Source organism: Halictus rubicundus, chromosome 4, assembly GCF_050948215.1.
Source record: "Halictus rubicundus isolate RS-2024b chromosome 4, iyHalRubi1_principal, whole genome shotgun sequence".
Classification (NCBI taxonomy): domain Eukaryota; kingdom Metazoa; phylum Arthropoda; class Insecta; order Hymenoptera; family Halictidae; genus Halictus; species Halictus rubicundus.
In genome coordinates, this window is record NC_135152.1 from 6,763,821 (window position 1) to 6,788,636 (window position 24,816).

The 24,816-nt window shown below is 42.6% G+C and overlaps 1 protein-coding gene and 1 pseudogene across 3 annotated transcripts in view; one reads left to right on the plus strand and one right to left on the minus strand.

Annotated features, from left to right (window-relative positions):
• Window positions 1-24,816, plus strand: part of LOC143353273 (prolyl 4-hydroxylase subunit alpha-1-like) — a 252,336-nt gene that overhangs the window by 173,516 nt on the left and 54,004 nt on the right. For all 3 annotated transcript variants that reach the window (XR_013082100.1, XM_076786463.1, XM_076786462.1), the window contains one exon: window positions 18,226-18,433. Coding sequence is in view for 2 of the 3 variants with exons in the window: in XM_076786463.1 (XP_076642578.1) it covers window positions 18,246-18,433 (188 nt within the window). In the remaining variant the exon portion in view is untranslated. The remainder of the gene's footprint in view (window positions 1-18,225; window positions 18,434-24,816) is intronic.
• Window positions 11,039-11,159, minus strand: LOC143353898 (5S ribosomal RNA; annotated as a pseudogene).

The window sequence follows — 24,816 nt, forward strand, 5'->3', positions numbered from 1 at the left end:
TGAAATGAAAATACGAAAAATAAAAAGAACAAGAGAGCACGAAAGAGAGGGAAAGAGCCGTCGCGCCTAGTCGCGACAGGAGTCGAGTAATTTTTTCCCCTTTTTCGTCCCTTTTTATTTTCCAGTCCCCCGACGAGCGAAAACGAACCGAAAAAACAAGGAAAACTTGCGCGGGGTGCGGGGAAAACAGGGGGCGGGGGTGGAGGAGCTCCGTAACCGAAAAAACAACCACGCCCACGGGATCGACACCGCGTTCCACGCTTAAATCATTATTTCCGTTTTGTATTTTTCTCGGGCGCCGGTTGTGTACGCAAACGAGTAAATCACGTCCTCGAAACGGACTGTCTGGAAAATAGGGGGCGTGCGTGGGTGGCAGAAAGAAATGGAAAAAAGGTTGGAAAAAGCGCGCCCCGGCACTCGAGAGCCGCGAGGAAAGGAAGCGGAAGACTGCGGGATCCTAGAGAGCGGAGCACAGGGGAGGAGAGAGAGAGAGAGAGAGAGAGAGAGAGAGAGAGAGAGAGAGAGGGAGAAAGAGGAGAGAGAAACCGGGTGAACTGTGTAAAGCCGGAGGAAAAAGGAAAATTATGGCGGGGAAATTAGAGAAACAAAACGCGGACGGAAAGTGAAACACGCGGTACGGACCGCGCGCGTCCAGAAAAATCGATATCGAACGGATGTTATTAGCTTTGCCGATAAATAAACAACCGGGAGACTTTTGTACGTAGCGACGGGATGCTGCGCTAATTAACGATGATGCCATGTTTTACGGATTCACAGGGATGTTTGGAGACTTTCAATAGAGTTTTAGAAATTGGGAGAAGAGGCAATTGGAGACTTTGGTGCATTTATTAAACTGGTCTGTTTTTTTCAGACTTTCATAAATGCAGCAAATCTTCTCTTGAATTCTGGTAAAATAAAAATAGTTCTATAAATCAGATTGGTCCAGCAAATGAAAAATATTTCTCAGTCAATAATTAATAATGTCGGATAGATAAAATTGCTTTTTATATGTTTGGACTAAATATCACATTTTACATGAATGCATAAAATTCACAGTCTAATTATGATGGAATATAAATAATTGCGTAAACGAGATCCTTCTTTCATGAACATTTATGAATATAGAAAGTGGTCGAGCAAATAAAAAATTTTGCTCGGCCACTAATTAACATTATTAAATAAAAAATATTGTTTCCATGTCTCAGAATAGCTTGTCATTGACTGACAAGCATTAAAACATTTCTAAAAATGTACAGTAACGTGCACTATCTCATCAATTATCTCTACCCTTTATTTTGTGAAGCGAACCGATTGTTCAAACGAGTGGCGCAATACCAGTCCTCGTTTTAAGCAATTGTCTTCAAGAAGAGGTTCTTCTGCGTCAGTATCGAGGACAGGATCTACCCGAGATCGTTTCTCGGAAGAAATAATTAGGTGTTCGAGTGGCCGGTTGCATGTAACCGGAAGATTCGTGGATCCGGTTGGATCTTCGATCGCCATAAACTCGAAGCAAAGATTGCCCGCGTCGCTCAACGACGAAGTTTTTACGATCGTGCATAAACTGCAGAATACAGGGGGTAGAGTCTTCCAGAAAGAGGAAGGTGAAACAGGAAGGCTTGGGAGCATACCGAACTCTTCTTTTCCGCGTAACCCCGAGAGAGAGACAGAGGGATGAGAGAAGGGGCGGCTTCGGGGTTGTTTTGTAACATTCGGACAAGTTACGAACTCGTTCATGCAGCGGCTCGATATTGATTGTACGGATGGTCGATAATTTGTTTTTCCGAGTTTTGCTCGTAACTTGTGCTCAAACTACCCTCTGCAGTCGGCATGGAAATCAAACTTCGCGAAAAGGGAGCCGGTACGTATAATGATGTGCTCGGACGTCTGCTGCTTTCGACGCGGAATCATGCTCAGACGATCGATTCTTCGCCGCGGAGGAAGTTCGAAATGCTCCCGAATCTCACCGTTGAAAACATTCTGAAAAATACGCGATATCTTCTAAAATATTTCAAATAAATTGGCTATCGCGAATAAGCCCGTAATTCCCTGCTTTATACTCTCTTTTATAGCTCCACTGATTAGAAATTTTTTGCTGTCCATCATTTTCTAGAAAAGAATATTTATTTCACTTTTATGCCAGCAAGTTATGGGAATTATGCCAGCAGGTTTGTTGAAATTATCCCTCTGCCTCGTGATTAACACTCTGAAAATTTCACTTCTGTATCCTTTCGAAAGGGAAGGGAGATCCTAATTTTTCCGAGTTTAATCCGTGAGACTATTTTTTATTTATGACAGTATTGATGTAGAGACCTGAATGAGTATTCTAGAATTTTTGCAGATTTTTCGAAAGCCGAAAACAGTGGAAAAAATAGTCCTGGACATAAAAGAAAAATAAGTGTGGAGGGTTATAATTCAAGTATTAATGTTAGCTGTGGTTATTTTCAAAATATTACATCGAATTATTCCTCGCCTACAATTTTGAGGGTTTTTTCCACCCGTCAAGTATAAGCGGCGGTCAACGAGCGAATACGAGTGTCAAATACGTTTCGAGAGCCACTCTCTCCAGCCACTTGCATCAAAATCGGCAGATGACACTTTGGTATGTCCCCCGACAACTCTCGGCGTGCCAACGGGGTGCAGAATCGATTTAATTAAACGAGAATGGCGCGAGTTTTTCGATAAGAACGGAATAACACGACGGCTCGAGGTATGGAGTAGGTCTTGCACCTCGGTTAGACGGAAAATGAAGCCTAAAAGCACAAACGAGAGAGAGAGAGAGAATTAACTCTTTTCTTCTCATTAACATTACCCCCTTGTCAAACAAAACTAACCTGAGCCGTTCGTTAACGCCACATTTTCAGCGGAGTAATCGAGCTTTCATCGCAACCAACACTCTCTCTCTCTCTCCTCTCTCGTTCTCTGCGTATTTCTCCGCGGATTCGCTCGGCTCTAAAAGCTTATTAACTCTTTATTATGAAACTAATCTCGTAATCCCAGTGTACACTTTATTATTCTGATAATCCGAAACGTCAATCCTTTGATAAGATTTCGCGTAATCTGTTACCGAGGGATAACGAAACGCTCGGCGATACCGCTTTATTGGATCGGACGCTACGGCTTCTCGCATTTTTCTATCTTAGACACTGGCTTAGGCTCGTTTTGTCTTTATCTAACAGAAAAAAATTCCTCCTTGAATTACACGGTTCTTTTATTTTCAGTGGTTGAATTTTTGCCACTTTTTAACAGCTGTTCCCGACTCATTTTTTGTTTTTGAAATTTCAACCCGTTTTGATAGAACGATGGTTATATTTTTTGGCAATACAAAACATAGTTAAAAGTGGAAAGAGGGGAGACCCTTGTTTTCCCGAATTTAATTCGTACAAATTTTACTTTTTATTGATAACAGTATTAAAGTAGAGACTCGAATAAGTATCCCAGAATTTTTTCGGATTTTTTGAAAGCCGATAACATAAAAAAAAAAATAGCCCTGAGGGTACGGAAAATCAGTGTGGAGGGTTAACTTCTTTACTATATTATTTTATATTTTCTAACATATTAACTCGCGTATCATATTCGTCTAATATATAATACAAGTAATATTTTTTCGTGCTTAATACGCCCCGAAGTAATTCGCATAACAATTGTATTTGTGAATTTGATCAAACACATTCTGTGCCAGGATTAGTATCATGTTCGCCAGAGTAAATCCCGAGTAAAGGTTCATTAATTCTTCAGATAAGGATAAACCGATATATCCAGTTAGCCGAAACGTTAGAACATCCAAGATTAAAAAGCAATTTACCTAAAATTAAGGGTCAGGTAACGGAGCAACCCGTGGACTATGTACAGCAATATTTTCTATATTAAAGCGAACCTGAACGATATTATGTTTGCCCAGCAGAATCCCAAGAGAGGGTTCATTCACCGCGGCATCGGATACAGGAAAAACTTAATTCCGGGTCAGGACGAGACTATAGATGTTCGGGGGGTGGGGGGTGTGCTGTAGGGGGTGCAGGTCGACGATAATAGAAAAGACACGAATGTCACCAATAGGGGAACCGCTGTCAGATCGTGTAAAAAGATGGCTTTGAAACCGGGCGCGAGCTTCAAAATGGTAATTTCACGGTTTCACGAGCATTTTGCCCGCGGCCAATTTAATTCAGGACGGATGATCCTCCAACCCCTCTCTTTCTCTCTTTCTCTCTTTCTCTCTCTCCAGCACTCTCTATCGTCCGTTCCCCTCCCCTTATGTTTTCCTCCGGTTTTCTTCGTCCGTCGTTCCCCGTGTCATCCAATTCCGCTTGTTCGAACTCGTTAACCTCGACTTTCCCAACTTTTTACCGTCCACCGGGTTTTTCCGCGACGGTTTTTCCGCCGGCGGAGTCTAAACCGCCTACCGCCGCGAGGAAATAATTGCCAACCATCCTGAAAATATGTTTTCTTCGAGGTAGCATGGTTTTGCGAGGAACCGTGTTCACCGATTCAACCGCGGCGAAACTTTTTACCCGTGCCACCGGATTTCCCGCGTGCTCGACTTCAATTTTGCTTTCGTTTTTATTTAACGCCAGCTTCTCGGCCGGATCTTTCGGCTTCTCCTACAGTTTCTTGGACCCGGCTTATTTGGAACCGTTTCCGGCGTATCCACTGCTGGAAGACTCTGTGTCCCCTGACTGGGAAACTTACCGCCATACCTAAACGTTTATTCGAGACACTTTCCGAGATAGTATCGCCGCTGAACCGGGGATGCTTTTTTAGTGTCGGTTCTTAGGAGAACTCGTTCAACTGCGGTGTGATTATGCTGACTTTTTATTACCGGGATACAGATCTAATCAAATTCTTCGTTCTCCCTCGAGTGGTATTCTTTTAATTATTTTTCGCTCTGCTGACTTCGAGAATTGCATTTCTAAGCTATCGCGAGAGAAACGGGGCAAAAATTTGTACTTGATTAATATTTAATCGAATTTGCGTATCTTTTGTAGGAACGAGCATATGGTCTATTTAAACCATTTTTTATACTCTTATTGTACGTTTAAATAAAATATATGTACGCAGTCTTTTTAAACAGTTTTTCTTATCTCGTTGTATGGGAGGCTACTGTAAGCATATTGGGTACTTATTTTTGTTTTATATTCATTGGTTTCTGTTTTATTGAAATTCATTAACAATGAGATCATTCGAAGTTTACTCTGGTGATAAGAATACTGGAGTTCAAAAATAAAGAATTTGGAGAAGCTTCGTTTGATTTTATCTCTTTTTAAATTAATATGGAAAAACTGCGAACGGAGATCAAGAAAATAGGGATTATATTAATACAAAAATAGGGAAGATGTTTTAAGCCAATGCACTTTTCAGCCACTCACTCTGTCAGTTCGTAAAACTTGTAAAACCTCCCCTCGTAATTTTATACGCCTGACCAATGTTTTGTTTTAGTACTATTTTATGATACTACTCTTTTTTACTGTCATTCTTATGATTCTTTGTACTTACATTTTGTAGTAATTCTCTTCAGAGGGTTCGTAAAATTCTTTCGTACAGTTCGCGGTTCCAAATTATTTTCGCTAATAGCATACTAAACGAATTCTCTTCCAAAACCGTTTAAAATAAAAATTTATATCTGGAATGTATTCCTAAGAAAAGAATGAAGAACTGTGGTAAAATCTAAAATAAAATCCATGAAGAATGTATCCAACGCGAACGACTAGACTCCTCATTTTTGGAAAGTAGGTTATTGAAAAATGGAAAAGAAACCTAAGAAATACAGGTGACGTTTAAACTCGTCATTTTTTGAAAATATACTACAAACATAAACGTAAATAAAACATAGTGAAAAAACTGCAATATACAATCATTGACGAACGTAGCCCATAAAGATTGCAAAACGAATAAAAATAGTATAAAACTACCCTCATCATCCTAAGTATCGTCTTTCAAGTATCACGAGTTCATTTCTTATTTTGTGCATTCACAGAAAAATGGAAGAAATTGACCACGAATCAACAAAGACATTACAAGAATTCAACGATATGAATAAATTACTTCCGATTCATGAAAATGATTAACAAGAGAAAATACATTTTTGTCCAGCGTGTTCGGTCCTCGTAATCACCTCAGACAATTTTTATTTTGCGCGAAGATCGGCAGACCGAAGCATCACACACGACGGTTCGGTACAATACCAGGATCCCCTTTGTGTTTTCGCAGCGCGAGGGCTCTAGGTAAAATGCACAAAGCGTTCGGGAAAAGACGAAAGACAAGGGAGGACCATCGGGTAGGAAGAATGGCGGCTGCCCGGTCAAAGGGAGGAAATTAAATCGCGAGGAGGAGAAACATTTAAATTGACTGCGGGCTAAGCGTCCGTGCACTTAATCTCTTTGTCGCGTTAACAATTCACGGGGAACAAGTAGTTTGAAGCGAAAAAAAAAGGAGAGAAAAGAAAAGAAAGGGCGGACGACGAGGGATGAAGAAAGGGGTGAAAGAATGGGCGAGAGAGGAGACGAGACGAGAAAGCGAAAATCCGTCGAGAGCCCGCGAAACTTTCACGTGAAATTTTCACTGTGGGGGCAGTTTGTTAAGGGGCTAGTTTTCTCTCTCTCTCTCTCTCTCTTGCTCTTCCTCTTTCGATTCTTCGTTCCCGCGCAAGATGTCCCGGTCTCCTGTTTCCTCCCCGTTTTTTTTTCTGACTCCTTTACGAGCGTCAGGCTGATTCTGTTTGACGAAGTTTAATAGGAGCTGCCGTTGCCCGAGAAACGTTTTCCTCGGTCCGTGGATTTGTTGCGAATTAATAGCAGGAAAGCTGAGCAGATTTAGGGGGATAAGATCAAGAAGAGCTCTGACCGGCACATTTTTTAAATGGAATCGGTTCCAAAGGAATGATGGGATTATACAGAGGATTGTTAGGAACCCCGGAGAAAGAATTAAAGAGAAGATCCTTTCTGCCATTAAATAATCCGACGTTGTTGGCCATTGTCCGAGGATATGTCTTCCGTTAAGCTCGCTTTTCTTTGCTCTCGCTTCGACAAAGTGTTGGCAGAACATTAGATCGTCATCATTAGACCGTGAGCCTTTGTAGAAAATCATTCAGGAATGCTGATATGAAATATTAAACAGTCTTTTAAGATTTACTATAGAATTTAATATACGTGGAAAAAAGGAAACACTGAGAGAAATGTTTTCAACGCTCTCAATTTTTTTAGGGTTGTTTTCACCCCTCGATATGATTGCTTATCAGTAGCCTGCGGAGTTTTGTTCAAAATGAAAATATTCTGCAACGAGTCTAAGAGGCAGAAGTTAAATAAAAATGTACATCTTCCAATAATTTTAATAAAAAGAGAATGTAACAATGTTTCAAATTGTCTGAATGTCTTTACAATTTTTATCATAAAGACATCAAATTCGCAGTTTAATTATCTACAGAAAAGAGGAATAAATGTTGCATTTAAATACTATTCTTAAAAATAAATTTTTGGTAATATTACATTTGAGTCCTGTCATTCTTCCTTGCATCATAAGTGCAACGAAATAATAATTTCCAAAGTTATAGGTACTGTAATATTTTCCATGATAAATAATCGTTAAATAATTTCTCCCAAAAGAGAATTTCACAATTCAAAAAATTATAAAATAGACCCGCCAGTTCCAGCGTTAAAAACATTATTATGATACTTTCCTGTGTGCTGACCATCAAGAAAAGAATTCCGTGGGGAGAGGTTCATTAAAATGTCGCTCGCAAACACGAGAGCGCGGTTGTACGGTAAAGAAAAATATTTTAAAAAATATCACGTTAAAAATATCACATTTGTTGCACGAAGGACGCGGCGGTGAATTCGAAATTCCTGAGGTTGTGATATTCGAGACTGCCGCGTCGGTATTACCCGCGTCACCTATTTCCCGGGCGTTTCTCGTCAAATAATTCCTTTGCGGTCGGCGTTTTCCGAGCAGCCGTTGTTTACGCGTATTTTCAGTCGACGGATTTCTCGCTAAAAAAAAAAGGGACAGAGGGACACTCCCCCGCGTTCACAAAGAGATCTCTCCTCTTTTTCCGGGGTAGATACGCGTGTACCTACACACCATGGCTCGCTGTTTTTTCGTTTTCATCGATGGGAAACGGAGACTGTTGGGAACGCCGCTCGTTCACGGTCCAACGGGTGACCCTTCCACAAGCGGAACCGGGCCCGGGCCGGGATAGCCCGCGCTGATTCGCTTCCGCGAACGCTCGCCATTCAATAATTTGACGCGCGCCGAGTCGTTTTGCCACGGTTTTATTCGACCGTTTTCCCGTGATTTTATTCTCGCGAATTACTTTCCGCCCGCGGACGAGCGCCGCGGCAAACGAGGAATCGCTCTGCGAAACTTCCGCGCGTGCACCAGAGACTTCACGGTCTCGCGTGCTCCCGACGCAGGAAATGATAATTTCTTTAATTCCACCGAGCCGCATCTCCCGGCAAATAATGCTCCGACTCGTGGTCCTCGAACGTGATCGCTAGAGTGAGGAATTTTTCCCGTTTGTTTGAATTGCTAATGCAAGAAACACATATTTGCCGTGTTCGAACGCGATGTTTTGCAGTATGCTAACCAGCGAGCCTCGCAAAATGTGAGACACATTTATGCGTGTACGTGAACATACCTTCCGTTTTAAACGATGTTCAACTATTCTGTATTGTAGATGTACACTTGACTGAAGAAATTGACCGTAAATATGTAGTATATATTAATAATGTCTTGATCTGTAGGAATCTTGGGAAATGGGGAGATTAATCTCTTCGAAACACGTTGCTGAATACTAATATATTTAAAAGAAATGACGATATATAACGCTGACACGATTAACGCTGTTTCTCGCAAGGCAGTCGCAACTCTACTCTCTCTTCCCGAACATCCACGCTTTATAGTCTTTCACCCCCTTGCATTCGTCTCGCTTGCACTCTGTTTCTTGCATCCATCGCTTTCATTCTTAGAAATACACAAACTCTCCTATCACTTAGACCTAAACACTTTTCGTTCACGCCTCTTCAGTCACTCGAGTTTTCCAAACATACCGGCGCCGGACCGTCGCAACATGATCCGGTCGCCCGCACGCACGCACGCACAATGAACCATTCATCCCACAGATCTAAGCCGATCGGAGCTACACGATCTTAGTCAGTTCGCCTATCCCCTCCTGTTCCCCCACTGTAATTTCTCTGTCATACTCCGGTACCGGCAGAGAGGGGGTAACTTTTCCCCTCAATTCGTGCTCCCTCCCCTCATCTGGCGACACTGGATCACGGATCCGAGGATTGGGCTTAGATCAAGACTTTGCTGTATATAGGTTAATAAATAAAATTTAGCGTGGTGTGGTAACGTGTAAATTTTTTTAGAATGAAACGCAGAAAAATAACGCTAGCTTAAAAATAATTCTGCACACAAGGTGACGCTCTTAAAATGAAGCAGAATAGTTCACAGGTTGAAAATGAAAACGTATTAATAAAAATTCAGATAAAGACACTCTAAGGTTCAAGAGACGATTGCACCCTTCTTCAACCTTGATACCGTACAAAACGTTTTGCTTAAAAATAATTAAGCACACAAGGGGACGTTCTTGAAATGAAGCAGAACAGTTCACAGGTTGAAAATGAAAACGTATTAATAAAAATTAGGATAAAGACACTCTAAGGTTCAAGAGACGATTGCACCCTTCTTCAACCTTGATACCGTACAAAACGTTTTGCTTAAAAATAATTAAGCACACAAGGGGACGTTCTTGAAATGAAGCAGAACAGTTAACAGGTTGAAAATGAAAACGTATTAATAAAAATTAGGATAAAGACACTCTAAGGTTCAAGAGACGATTGCACCCTTCTTCAACCGTGACACCATAGAGAACGCTGACAGACTGTCATCACCATCGTCCACCGCACAGTCACCCGGGAAACAGAGTACCAAAACAATGAAGTAGAAGGTGGCATTCGTCTCGGGATCGGCAACAATCGTCGGCGCATTCCGTCCCAGTTCACCGACGGGATGAATCGGGCGCGTCGAGGTGAAAAAGGAAGTGGAGAAGTGGCCGGTGACCGAAAGCGGCCAATCCTCGTTGCTCTTTTTACATCAACAGGGGAGCAAAATCCCCCTCCCCCTGTTTCCACACCCCCTTCACCTATTCTTCAGCCGTTCACGCTCCTTTCGCTTTTTCTTTCGAGTCGCTTTTCCGCGACCGGCTCTCTCTCTCTCTCTCTCTCTCTCTCTCTCTCTCTCCTTTACACCTTAATTCGCCGCCTCGTGGTCTCCTCGAGCGGCCATTCTTCCGGGGTGGCGCTTAATTAACGCCGTCCTTTCACCGAGATTTCCGAGACTGGCCGTCTTTCACCAACCCCCCGCCCCAGAATCCCACGCGGCCCACCGACACCTCGGTTCCATCGGGTTTTTCGAGAAAACCGGAAGAACTAATTTCATACGTGGCGAATGCTGTCGCGATCGCCGCCAACCTCGTCTCTGCGCACTAAATGTCATTGACAGTATTTAACAGAAGAAAATAGAATTTTTCCATTACACAGTTTCACTTTTAACGGAGGAGCGAAAGAACATTTCGTAGAACCGAGAAATCGTTTTCACGATCATCTAGTAAATTAATTGTTTTGAAAAAGTTATCCTTTTAAGGGCTCGGTCAACGTAGATTCGCGATAAGGTAGAGTGACTACATTACCGTCAAAAAGTGGTTTTACGTACCTCAAGTTTTCGTCCTTATATAAGAATATTTTATCGCTGGTAAAAGGCTCAATCGAAAGAGGAAGGTTCAATCTAGTGCGCGCTGGTCAGAAGCAACCGAGATTATGCAGATATTTGGTGATATAAGCGTCAGAAGTAGGCCCAAAATTGACGATGTGCATGCCGAGGAATCCAAGCATTTTTATGCCATTGGATGAGTTTTGGCAGATTGTCGCTGTTATCAAAATCCGTCAGCGTACCTGTGCTATTTTTTAATTTTTGAAAATGGGATGAAAAGAACTATGCAATGGTATCTACCATTTTAAAAGATAAGAATGAATGAAAAATAAAAAAAGTGTGCCAACAACACGCGGTATTCCCAGGCGGTCACCCATCCAAGTACTAACCACGCTCAACACTGTTTAACTTCGATGATCGGACGAGAATCGGTTTTTGTGCAGTCTGATATGGTCGTTGACTATAGTACTATGTTAAAAACTGAATAACATCCACTTAAGATTCCGTTTCGCTTCATTATGTTAAAGACCCGGTCTTCGTAGATTCGCGATAAGGTAGAGTGACCACGTTACCGACAAAAATAGGCGAAAAATGATTTTACGTGCTTCAACTTTTCGTCCTTGTATGAGAATATTTTTCGCTGGGAAAGGGCTCATTCGAAAGAGGAAGGTTCAATCTAGTGCGCGCTGGTCAGGAGCTGCTGAGATTATGCAGATATTTGGTAATATAAGCGATAGAAGTAGGCCAAAAATTAACGATGTGCATGCCGTGAAATCCAAGCATTTTTATGCCATTGGATGAGTTTTCTGGACGAAATCGAGAGCAGCGCGCACTAGAAAATATCTCCAGCTACAAATTGAGCTATATTTTGTCTTGATTCTCCGCGAAATAAAGCGAAAAACTTGAAGCACGTTTCTGGCGTCAGAATTCATGTCCAACTGCATCGATCTAGCGGGGCTAATCGAAGGGTTAAGGAACGTCCAATAAAAGAGCCGTGATTGCGATTGATCGACTGCAGCGAACATATGCGAGAGAGGCTCGGCTCGCAGCCGGGTATAGTGCGAATTGGACGGCAGCAACAGTTCGGAACGTGATTAGCGTGCGATTTTAATCGTGCACCGCGACAGAGCGACCTGACCGCAGGATTAGATGGACACCGGGATAAGTGGAACGAGTGTTGGTCAAAGTGCGGTCAGCCACGGCGAATTACGGGGAAATGATTCAATTAACCACGGAACCGGAACAGGTTCGCGGGCCGCGTGCGCGCGGCCTCGTTTTCAGATCGCCCGTCCGCGAAAAACTTATTTCCCGCAATCGCGTCGCGACGCCTTTGTTCCGCGAGACGTGTCTCTCTGTTCGACGTCGGCGGCGGGATCCCTCGTTCCCCACCCCCGTTTTTCTCGGATGAAAAAGCTTAAAGGAGGACCATTGAGACCGAAGAAGAGCCGTTTCCGAAAGTTCGTAAAATGTTAAAGGGTCCTCGGCCGCCTGCTTCCTCCGCCCCCATCGCGCGACCCGTTTCCTTTTCCCTCGGACTCACCCTGTCCTCATACCCCTCACCGAACAATAGGAGAACCATGATTCCTTTCGCCCCCATTCGTTTTTTATTTTCTCTTCCTCCGTTTGTTTCTGCCTTCTATTTATTTGCCACGGTGAAATATTTTGCGGTCGATATTGCGATTCGACGACTGATCCCGAACCGGTAGGGGATGAAATCGAGTCGCAGGGGTTGAAAATTGATGTAGGATAATTTATTGGTCTTGGAAGATTTCTTTCGAGATGAAACCTGGTGCTGTTTGTAATGGTGTTTTTTAGACAGTGGGCGAAAAGTGCGAAGGGTGTTTGTAGGGGTTGAAAAACGAAGTGGGGGGAAATTGGTTGGTCTGGCAAATTTTTTCGGAGAACTAAAGGAATATATTTTGCGATGGTAGTAACATTTTTTTGATATTATAATAGCTTTAGCCACAAGCGATGAAATATAGAAATAAGGGGTTGTGGAATATTGAATATTGAAGCGGAATGATTTTCGGCAAATTTTTTTAGGGACGCAGACAAAAATATTTTGCTGCTTTTAATGGTCTCTTTTACTAGTTGTATTGTGGGTAGGGGGTGGAAAGTAGAAAAGATGTTTCCAAGGGTTGAAAAATGCAATGGGAGGGATTGATAAATTTCTTTGGACATTGGGAGGAAAATATTTCGCAAGTGATATTGCTAATATCTTCTGAACACCATGGGGCAAGATACACAAGGCTAAGGTTTATCAAGAATTGGAAATTGACATGGAATAATATATTGGTTTGGACAGATTTTTTTTTAGAAATGCAGACAAAAGTACCGAGATGCTTTTATTGGTTCTTTTTTGTCACTTGTATTGTGGATAGGAGATGAAAAGAAGCAGCAGACGGTTGGAAATTAAACTGGGATGATTGATGGGTTGAGATACTGGGATAGGAGATCGAAAAACAATAATTTAAAGATGGTACTGGTCTTTGACAGCTCTTGGCCACCATAGGGAATAGCTACAAATATGATACTCCAATCGATGTAACATTATTTTTCTGTTAAAAATCTTTTCTTTGGAAGATGAAAGGAAAATATTTTACACACATTCACTTTTCATGACAAATTATCGCTATAAAATATGCAAGGTGGAAAGACGCAGTCTCAAAGGATTGAAAATTGAAGTGGAATCATTTCTTGGTTAAAATAAACTGTTTGAAGCTTCAAAAAGCTGTTTTGTAAATGAAATTCACCTTTGATGCTAGATAGTTGCTGTAGGGGATGAAAGGTAGAAAAATGCAGTCCCAAAGGGTTGATTCAAGTGGAACTATTTCCGGCTAAAATAAATTCTTTGAAGATTCAAAAAAATACATATATTTAGCATGTTACATTCACTTTTGATGGCAGATTATGGCTATGAGGGATGAAACGTATAAAAATGCAGTCTCAAAGGTTAGAAAATTGAGGTGGAAGCACTTTTTAATTAGAATAATCCTTATTCCCTTACTCCCTTCTCATGTAACCGAAAAGTATAAGCGCATGCAAACCCAAAGGACTAAAAATTGTAAAGAATATTCTACGACCAAGAATTGACATTCTGCATTTCCTTCTCTTCCTTAATCTACTGTAAATATATTCCCAACGATAATGAATTATTTCGATATACAAATCGGTCTAATTCCCACTACACATCGTTTACCGTCTCTCCAGCATCCCCGAAGAATCCCCAAGCTCCTGCATTCAATTTTCGTAATCGCAAAGCCCGCCTTTATTTATTTATTTACTGGTAGTTCGTCTAATCCGAAACCGTTCGGAAGTCCAGGTGACTCAAAGCGGTTTTCATAAAGGCGAAAAATTCTGCTATCCAGACGGGTTCCGAAAGTTGCCCGAGAAAAATCGATCGTTCATCCGTCTCCCACCGCCGGGATCGAGATTTATAATTTGTTGGCCGGGTCCCGGCCTCTCTTTGACGGAAGCTCTCGCGAGGTGCTTCCTCGCGCTCGACCGATCGCTTTCCAAGTTTCGAGTGGCCGTGAAACGGGAACAAAGACGTCGAAAGGGGTGAACGGCTCGAGTGGAACGACTCGACGGAAGTTCCGGATCGGTCGTCGCCGTGACGGAATAAATCGTCGATCCGGGCAGGTGTAAGTCGCCCGGCTCCCCGAACTTTAATCCTCCTCGCTCTATCTCTCTCTCTCTCTCTCCCTCTCTCTCCCTCTCTCTGTCCTCCGGGAAAGTTTGCTCGACGAGACGGACGCAAACGTCCATGGGACTACATCGGCAGCCTGTGCACGGGAAGAACAGGCTTCCGGGGTAAATCGATTACGGAATTTTTCTTCTGTCCGCCGACAACCGTGGCTGGGTCGCCCCTAACCCCTGAACCTTCGCCCGAGCCCGCGATTTCAAGGATTTTTGGAACAACTAGGGAAACGGCGATTTCTCATAGAAGAAATAAGCAAAACATTCAGAATGAAATTTTGAACTCGTTTTTCTGAAATACTATATCCAGAAATAAAAATTGAAGTTGTAAAAATTCCAGTCGGGCAATGTTTAATTCGCGATCAGATAGCCAGGATGAAAAATGATTCGGCGTAAAAGTGATTCAGGAAGACACTCGTAGGTGTTGGCCATAACTCGAAGCATGTTTCATATATTGGAACGGTTCAAGTTTTATTTTTCCCGTAAGGATCCGTGGCATCGCACCATTATTTCACGCTCGCGTACACCATGCTCGATACCCTGGATATAGTTGTATTGGCCGTGTGTTGCACGGCAGCCGATACCTGCCGTGATAACTTTGCGATCGACTTGTTTTTGCGATTGTTTTGTAGAAATTCGAAGAGCCGGTGCCGCGAGTGGAGGAGAGGGGGGAAGACTTGACTGACAATGAGTGGCTTAAACTCGATCATTTTATCTGTTCCCGTTTCTTCCTCCTATCGTTTTACTTGTACCTCTGTCCTGCTTATAGACGAGTAGCAAAAACTTAGGCACTTTTTAGAGTATTAAGCTGTTCCTGTCCCGGGAGCCAATCATTTGGGAAACATGTTGGATGAACTACACAACGTGATTAACAGAAATTATTTCATTGTTGGTGAATCGGTTCTAAAAATTAATTTTGTTCATAATATGGTCCAGGGAGGTTCTTGTGTAAATAACGTCACTTGATGGTCAAAAACGCTTAAAATCGCTCAACTTTTGAACCAGCGATTTCCTCGCATTGAAACATCGATTTTTGCCATTTTCTCGTCGAGATGTACAGTATCATACAGTAAAAAGTTAAAACGTTCTGGGTTGCCAAGGTGAAGTTTAACCATTCAGATACTTCCTGGCCCTATTGCACGTTTAACCCTGTACCGTTCCATTTCCCCGAGTTTACAAAATAATGATTGCGAAGGAATAAAACGAGACGCAAGCAACCATTATCGTGAGAAGTTCTGAGACAATTACTTGATGTAGTACAGGTGATTTTTGTACAGTCCCTTGGATCGAATGGCGAGCGAAGTTCGTCAATGGTAAATAGATACAGTTGTCGGAATTTTCTGCGTTTGATTCGTGTCGGCGTTCTTCAGCGACGTTTGCATTCTCGGTTCGATTAAATGGCGCGGTAGCTTAATCGGCGAGGGATGGACGAGGCGGGGGGGGGGGGGGGCGAGGCGGACTTTTATCGGAAAGTTGCGCGGAACCGGAGCAGCTCAAAAAGAGACGGACAGCGCCCGGCTCCGAAACTTCGAATGCTAATGCAATCACGGAAGTTTTATCGAACTTCCGCGTCGAATACAGCGTTCCTGAAACTGGATACTCGCCGAGAGGAAACGAAAAAAAAAAAAAAAAATCAACCGCCCGCGGAAGAAAGAATCTCCGGCGGTGGCGAGGCTGCTGAATTTACAGCGAGTCTTGACAATCGGATCGGATAGGATTTACGGGGAGGATCTTGCCCGTTGCGGCGCGCCGCGCCCGAGCTAGCTGTTTTAAGTCTCGAGTCTGGCTCGAAGCTTTCATTTTTTATTAGCCGGTTCCTCGTTCGCCTTGTTAGGCGGCTACCGCCCATTCAGTCTTCAAGAAATTGAACGAAGAGCGGCGGATTCTGCCTAGGTTTCGCTGGCGCACGGTTTTTAATTAGTCCAGAGCGGTGATGTAATTTTGCCGATTCTGTCTGCGAATTTATGAGGATTTCTCTGGGGACTGTGGTGCTTAAAGAGGCCATTGCTAAATGGATACTTGGGATTTGTCGGAAATTTTTGGTAATTTCTTCAGTCGCATCTTTCAATTTTTTATTTTAGAATGATTTACTGTCAGGTCGAAAGCTATTACTGTCCTTCAATTTTTAACTTCATAAAAATCTGTTCTCAAGTCGAAACCCTCCACTGTGCAATTTATAGAAATCTACTGTCGAGTTTAGCACAGTAATGTCTTGATTTACTGAGCAGTGTCAGATTTTTAGCAATAATTTTTAACACAAATGTTTCTAGTAGTACTTCCTACCAGAAATATTTTCAGTGGAAGCTAAATAAGTACTTTTTTCAGTACTACGTTTTACGGTAGCGATGTGCTAATTATTTTGAAAATATGGTTCTACTATTTCGATTTTAATCGTTCTACTGTGAAAGTGATAAAAATCTGGGTTAAAGTGGACACGCAGCGTCAGAGCGATTGAAACGGTGAGAAACAATCGGTGGCAAAGGCCAATTTAGAGTTCCAACCTTTGTTCTTTCCTGCGACTTTCACCCCCGCATCGTTTGTCGCGGATCCATCGATAAATCTATAATCGCCGATACTTTATTCCGTGAACGAGCTTGGAATACGATCGTTCGAATCAATCCGGGAAAATCTTTTTTTTTCCTAGCGGGGCTGGTGATTAATTGATAGCCATCTATCTTCATTTGATCCTCGTTAGTGTCGCTTTTCCGGAGTGGGGAGGAGGGGGAGGGGCGTGCGAGCGGGCTGGAAAAAGAAAACGAGAGTCGATCGGGTGTATCTGGCCGACTAATCGAGGCAACGCATCCGCTTTGATGCCATAAACGATTTCCCTGACACCATTCGCTTCTACAAATACTTTCCCTAAAAACTTTCCTTTTCGTTATGCAAATTGTTTTCCGCGTTGATCATTTAACCTGATCAGACGAATATTTTACTTTCTACGTTGATGAATAATTGTGTTAAATCCTTGTCTTTGTTTCTTCCTTCCTCGTTATTTACCGTGGTCACACGAATATTTTATTTTCAGTACCTTTGAATTATTCGTTAGAACCCCTGGCTCTGTGAATACATATTTTCTTGTGTCTTTCTTAATTATTTTAAATTGATCACGCGAACATTTCACGTCCTACATCGATGAATAATTTGTTTGAATCCTCGTCTTGGCTCGATGGACATTTCTCCAATGAATATTTATTCTGAATATTAAAATACGGATCTTTATGCACAATAAAAATGCAAGAATACCTGCACAAATTGCTCCTGCATGAACAGGAGTCGAATCAAATTTCTCTCTCTCTCTCTCTCTCTCTCTCTCTCTCTCTCTCTCTCTCTCTCTCTCTCTCTCTCTCTGTGTTTGATCATGTTAATAAATAAAATGATATATCGATATGCTTAAATTCTTCTAAATCTTTCTACCGTTGCAAATTTCCCTCATTTTCTCTCGTGAATGGGTGCAATTCACGATCTACTGATTGTACAAGCACATATTTCCAACAGTTTAGTTTAGTGGCACGATTTATTAAGTATGTCGGCGAGGTGAACCCATTCGCATAAATTGCTGTATGATCAGATAAATATCTTTCAATTGGAGAATTTTTACCGACCAGAAAAACGAAGAGCAGACTAAATTCGCCTACTGGTTTTTGTCATATAAAATCCAGAATCTGTTGATGGTACAGGCACATATTTCCAACAGTTTAGTTTAGAGGTTCGATTTTTCAAGGCTGGATCGAACGCGCGCCTATGTTGATTGAACGAACCAATTCGCAGGAACGTTATGCCTGCGTAAACACCACCGCTAATCTGTTGCCCCGTCTCTTTTGATTGCAGAATTCCCGCCGACCAGAAGAATGAAGGGCAGACGAATGTTGACGGTGGCGGTCGCGGTTTTATCGGTGATAGCGTTGCCAGGATGCAGCGGCGAGCTTTACACCGCGCTGGCGGATATGGAGGAATTGCTGGAAACGGAGGCGGTTCTCATAGACACGCTCAACGGCTACATTAAAGCGCAGGAAGAGCGTCTGGCCACTCTCAGAAAGTGAGTCTTACCATTCCGGTTTCTGTCCTATTTCTGCGGCGACGTTTACGCGGCTCTCGCGCTGGTGCGAGCGCGTTCAATATTCCCGTCTTCGAACCTGTCGAGCATCGATGTCCCGAATCGATTCTCTCATTTCATCCGAGAGAGTCAAACGGTCCGGATTATTCAATCACTTACAGATTAATTCGATTATCGAGACTTTTAAACGTTCATTTTGATTCCTCCTCTACGGGAATTAATTCGCCCCAGAAAATGATTTCACTTCAATGTTCAATGGTACAATTGCTGTTTTTAGTAACTGTTAAATGATATTTCTAAGGTGGGTGGTCAGAAAAGTATTTTTCAGAATTAGCTCTGAAGAACGTAGAATTGAAATGCAATTTGATATCAAGGGTTACATGTTGGCCGTAAAGGCTTAGCTTCACCTTGGCAACCCAGAAATTTTTCACTTTCTACTGTATAATCCTGTACATCTTGACGAGAAAATGCCAAAAATCGGAGTATTAAGGCGAGGAATTCACTGGTCCAAAAGTTGTGCGTGTTTGAAGTTGAACGATCACACTTTGTTCTGGGACAAGCTGTCATTGAACAGTAATTGAAATATAGAGAATCATATACGGGATCTCAAAGAGACAGTATAATCACACACGTACGTTATCGACATTAGCTTATCCAGCACACAGGTAGATGGCGGCGTCCTTATCTGTCAAAAATGCTTAAAATCGCTCGACTTTTCAAATTCCTCGCCTTAGAACTTCGATTTTTGGCAATTTCTCGTCAAGATGTACAGGATTATATGTTAAAAAATTTAAAATTTCTGGGTTGCCGAGGTGAACTTTAACCGTCATAAAAAATGATAAGTAGACTGTGGACTTTTATGCAAACTAAAAATTGTCTGCACTGATTGCAACATTGCCTGGTATGTACATAGACATTTATTTCCTTTTGTAACGATTTTTAGTTTCTGGAAATATTTTGACTGTTTTGTATCCGATCTTGTCAGGAATGCATAAAGTCCGCGGTCTGTTCTGTAGATTTTAAAATATGTACATCATACTCGATCCAGTGATGTTCTTCTTTCGTTGAAAATGATTTATACAATTGTGAAGTTTGAATTACAGCGAAGTCTCATCTAGTCTTACGACGACAAAACCCCCGGCTAATTTGGCAATCGCGAACCTAACTATCGTTAAAGCATCGAGATTGTCCGCGCAATTTCTACAGTCCGTGCAGACGAGTAACTCGGAACAGAGCAAAAATAGTTTAACTGGCGTCGTATTTATGCGCCTGGTTGCGGCAACAACGCCGTAAAATCACGAGACGTATTAACCAATTTGCGCGCGGCGCGTATCGCAGACAGGCAACTTTAATTTCACTCCCTATAACATCGAACAAACTTCCGGTCAATAAAAAGCCGCTCGTAAAATCCGTCGGGCCGCGTTCCAAGGGGAAAAACTCGAGGCGCGCATTAAATACATTTTCCCGGGCACTCCTCGAACCGAATCTAGACGACGGCGACGTGACACACAACGAGACTCGCCGGAAAAAAATAACGTGGTCTCATTTGAAGCGACGAGGATCGAGTGGCAACGAAAAGAGAGAGAGAGAGAGAGAGAGAGAGCCGAGGGAAGCGTGTCCCTCGCGTTTCAATTTCCCCGGTTCGCGGGGATTAAAACCGTCGAAAACCGGGCCGAGTCGGGCCGCGCGCGCGAGCGCCCGTGTTGCATTAACTTTTTCGAGCGCGTGGACCAAGAGAAGCAAAAATTCGCAAAGCCGTATATACCCGAAATCCATTCCAGCATTCCGCCGCGGTGACCGAGTTAATTTTCTTCTTCGAACGGTGCGCTACTAACGAGGACTCCACCACTGCCACCGTTCGCTGCCTTTTTCCCCACAGATCTCTCCCTGAGGTTGCCGAATCTCTTTCTCGCTACACTCTTCTAGGCTACTACATTTTTGCCATCGCCTAGGTCACTGGATCTTCTTACTTTTACCTGTAAATTTGTCTTTTTCACTTTGCCAGGCTACATTCTTATCCTCGATTTTCGCTACCCTGCTCGCACTGTTTCTTCCGATAGATTACTGTCTCAGCTTTTTCACATTTACTTATTCGCTTTTTTCTGAGCTACTCTATTTTTTTTTCTTCGTCATTCTGTCGAGTTCTAAATTTTTAGTTTTTACTTTCTAGGTCTTCATCTTCTTCTTATCAATTCTCATCCTCAGTCACTCCCTTTCTTCAGCTAGATCTGCTAGATTACTGTCCCTGGTTTTTCAAATTATTCGCTTTTTTCTAAGATACTCTATTTTTACTTTATTTCTTGGTCATCCTGCCGAGTTCTAAATTTTTAGTTTTTACTTTCTAGGTCTTCATCTTCTTCTTATCAATTCTCATCCTCAGTCACTCCCTTTCTTCAGCTAGATCTGCTAGATTACTGTCCCTGGTTTTTCAAATTATTCGCTTTTTTCTAAGATACTCTATTTTTACTTTATTTCTTGGTCATCCTGCCGAGTTCTAAATTTTTAGTTTTTACTTTCTAGGTCTCCATCTTCTTCTTATCAATTCTCACCCTCACTCACCCCCTTTCTTCAGCTAGATTACCGTCTCTACTTCATAGAATCTGTTACTCTTCTTCGTTCTAAGCTACTCTACTTTTCTCCTTCCTAGATGATTCTCCCTATTTCCAAATTTTCTTTTTACTCTTCAGGGTCTCCGCTGTCTTCCTTAAGCTGCGTACAGACCTGAACATTTCGACGAACATTGCGCCGAACAGCGCGCCGAACAGCGAACGAAACGCAAAGTCGACATTCATTTCGGCGCGATTTTGCGTTTCGGACGCTGTTCGGCGCGATGTTCGGCACGATGTTCGGCGCGCCGTTCGGCGCAATGTTCGTCGAAACGTTCAGGTTTGTACGAGGCCTTTGATGTATGTCGAAAAACCGACAAGCGATGGATCGACCGCGCGCACGAACGCAAACGGGTGAGCCTCGCACAAACCTGAACATTTCGACGAACATCGCGCCGAACAGCGTTCGAAACGCAAAATCGCGCCGAAATGAATGTCGACTTTGCGTTTCGTTCGCTGTTCGGCGCGCTGTTCGGCGCAATGTTCGTCGAAATGTTCAGGTCTGTACGCAGCTTTACAGTTCTCACCCTCTTCATCCATTACTCTGCTACTTCTTCAAATCTGTTTCTCCCTGTCCCTTTCTAAATTACTTTCCTATCGAGCACTAATGTAACCGAATTGTATTGCTTTATAAAAAGAAGTAATAACGATAAAAATAATTGTGACTCAAGGGGTTAAAGAGTACCTCCATAAAAAAACGGTCTAAATTCTGTTAAAATAAGTATGGCACTAAGAATGATTAAAATTGAGCTTCTCATAAAGGAACCAATAAATTCTTGCGGTAAACCGCACGTTCTCGATTACTTCCAACGTATCAAGCCTAATAAAATATTAACAATCGCAGCTGCAGGTCACCCTGTCTCTCCATTTCGCTTCTCCCATTTAGCTCTCCTTCCCAGTTTTGCCTCCCACTTTGTTTATCCCTCTCTCTCTCTCTCTCTCTCTCTCTCTCTCTCTCTCGCTACCTGGTTCGCTGTCTGCCGTTAATTATTTCCCCGGGGCTCATTCAGACGCAAACTCGAGGTCGCGCGCGCGCGCGCCGAGAGGATATCACCGTGTCAAAGACAAGCACTCAAAGGACCTAGGATCTCTCATATCCGCGGAGAACGAGAAACCTCCGTTGCCAGAGCGAGAGCGAGAGAGGGAGAGAGGAACCGAAAGAAAGACAGACCGGGAGGGAAAGAGAGGGAGAGAAACAGTGAGAGAGAAAAGGATCTCCTCTCGGCTGAAGGACTCCGCGACTCGTCGAAATTTATTGGAAACGTAAGAGCCCGAAGAAAATACAGAGTCGCATGACTCGCCTCGTTCATGCGAACGTCACGCGGCGATAGTAAAATATTTTCACAGCCGCCGCCGCCGCCGCCGCGTGAAAACGTCTGCTTGATTTTCTTTCGGATATTCTCCGTTAAAACGGAGTCACGGACCAGAGAGACCGACTCTTATTTTCTTTTTAACGCGTATCGCACTCTGGTTTCCGGTTAAGTATTTAATTCTACGCGAAAGGCCGTTTTAGTCGAAACGAAAATTCCGCGGGGAGAACGCTTTTGTCATCGTGAAAGGTTTTAAATCAATTTTGAGCGCGTAGCGGCCACGATAATTCAGGTGTGTATAAACCGAAAGCTGCTTTTCGCGTGCTCACGCCTGGAAAATCCTGCGACCATTTAGCAACTCGTGCATTTTACTATACTAATTTAACACATTATATGCCGGCGAATATTCATAATTTTTTCAGGTCTACGGCCCATGGGATTTTTGAATAGATCTATCCACAGCAATAGCTACTTCGTGAACCAACAACTCACTCCCAATAACGTAATCTTATAATTTTGGTACGATTATTGTAAAGTCATTAGTTGTGAAAAATTTAAACTGACTGAACTCGCGTTTTCTTATTGCAAGAAATTTTTTTTTGAAATTTCAACCGACTTTTATCACAGTATGCGTGCAAGTGAATCAATCTACTGAATTTTACATTTGCACAGCTGCAATTCTACGTTTTTGATCATTGCGAAATGGAAAATTTGGTAGTTTTGGTGCTAAGAAACTGTGAGACTAAGTTCCAATGAAAATTGAGCACGTTATCGCCCACCGGTTCCGGGGCCATCGTTTACGCGTTGTAATGATTAATTTAATAGGCTATACTTAATCGCGGGATATTAAACACCGGTAACATTATAGCGAGACGTTAATGCTGAGTACCTGTTCGTAAATTTTCGTGGATTCGGCTGGGCAATTACACAGCGGAAGCTCGACGCCGGAACGGAATTTCGGTGCTGCGCCGGATTATCGGTTATTTCGGACTATTGGATGATACCCTTAGAAATAGCCCGGCATAATTTTACGTCGTAGGGTTGCTCAGTGGGAATACTATGGCTGTTCAATGTACCGAACGATTTTCTTCTCTCCGAATCCGTCCTTTCCCAGCTTCTGGTAACGCTGTTCTGAAACAATCCACACAATTCTCGACCAGACAACATAAACTTACAATTTTCAAATGAACAATTCTTTTACACTTACGCTTTCTTAATTCTTCGCTCTTCGTTCCCATCTTTTTGTAAACATTATAAACATGAATTTGTCCATTTTAAAATTCAAAATTCTCTTAAGTAATCTCAATCTCTGATTTCTTATTCTTGTTCTCAAAAACTGCCAATTTTAGAATCGAAAATTCTTTTTAAAAAACGTCTAGAGGTCTCAATCTCTCACTTTTCGCATTCGTTATTATTTCCTAAAAAACCGGGAACTTGAGAAAAATTCTGGGCTCTATTTTCGAAGAAATTATTGATGAAAGAGCTCAAGAATTTTTAACCAAGGGATGGGACGTGTTAGACATTGATGAGAGCAGCGTATGCTGGTAAACTAAATTCAAGGAACGATCTATAAAAACTCTGAAAGCTTCCGAGACTTAGGTATACAGTTCGCAGTGGAATATACAAAGTTGAGAAACGTCGAAGACGTAAACCAACAGCTGTGAAACACCTCGCTAATTCCGGAACCGAAGTAATGTCCAACGAAAGACAGAAATGAGCTCGAATCTTAATAAAATAAAATTTATAAACAGCAATGGATGTTACCTTCGTCGATATACCGAAATATTTCCAGCAAGATCAAACACTCATTTTACCAAGCAAATGTTTACATCCCACTGTTTTGAATATCTTCAACTACAGTATACCAAGATGCAGCAAACAAAGGACAACGGTGCGCGTCTGCACACTCCACAATAAATTTTTTAATAATCGGCCTGAGAATACGAGATAAAAAATCCTCTCTTTTAAGGAACTTCCGCACGTCTAAATTAAAGCGTACCAACTTCGAGAACGGAGTCGGGCGATCTATATTACGACGACCTAATACAGTGGCAGTTCGGCCGGCGATTCAATTCGATTAGGCCCATCCGATTTCATGCTAGCCGGCACACGCTCGCCGATTTCATATTCGAAGGCGTGTCCCGACCGAATTTCGATGGGTTCCACGACTCGCAAAAAATACGGTCAGGAATGCAGAAGAGATTTTCCCGACGCTTTCATCCTCTTCTAGCCGTGGTGGCCTCCCCGATCCGGGCTTTTTTCTTTTTTCTATCTTCCCCGGGGTGTGATTTGGCACGTTGCCCGACTCGATATCCGATGCCGCGACCATTTCGAGGGCAACGGGGAGCGAGAGGACCGACGGGTTAGGTGAAAAACGTTAAGAACGTGGTCGGACCGGACCGCAGGCTTCCCTATCTCGAATTTCCTCCAAAGGGAACCCAGCTCCCCC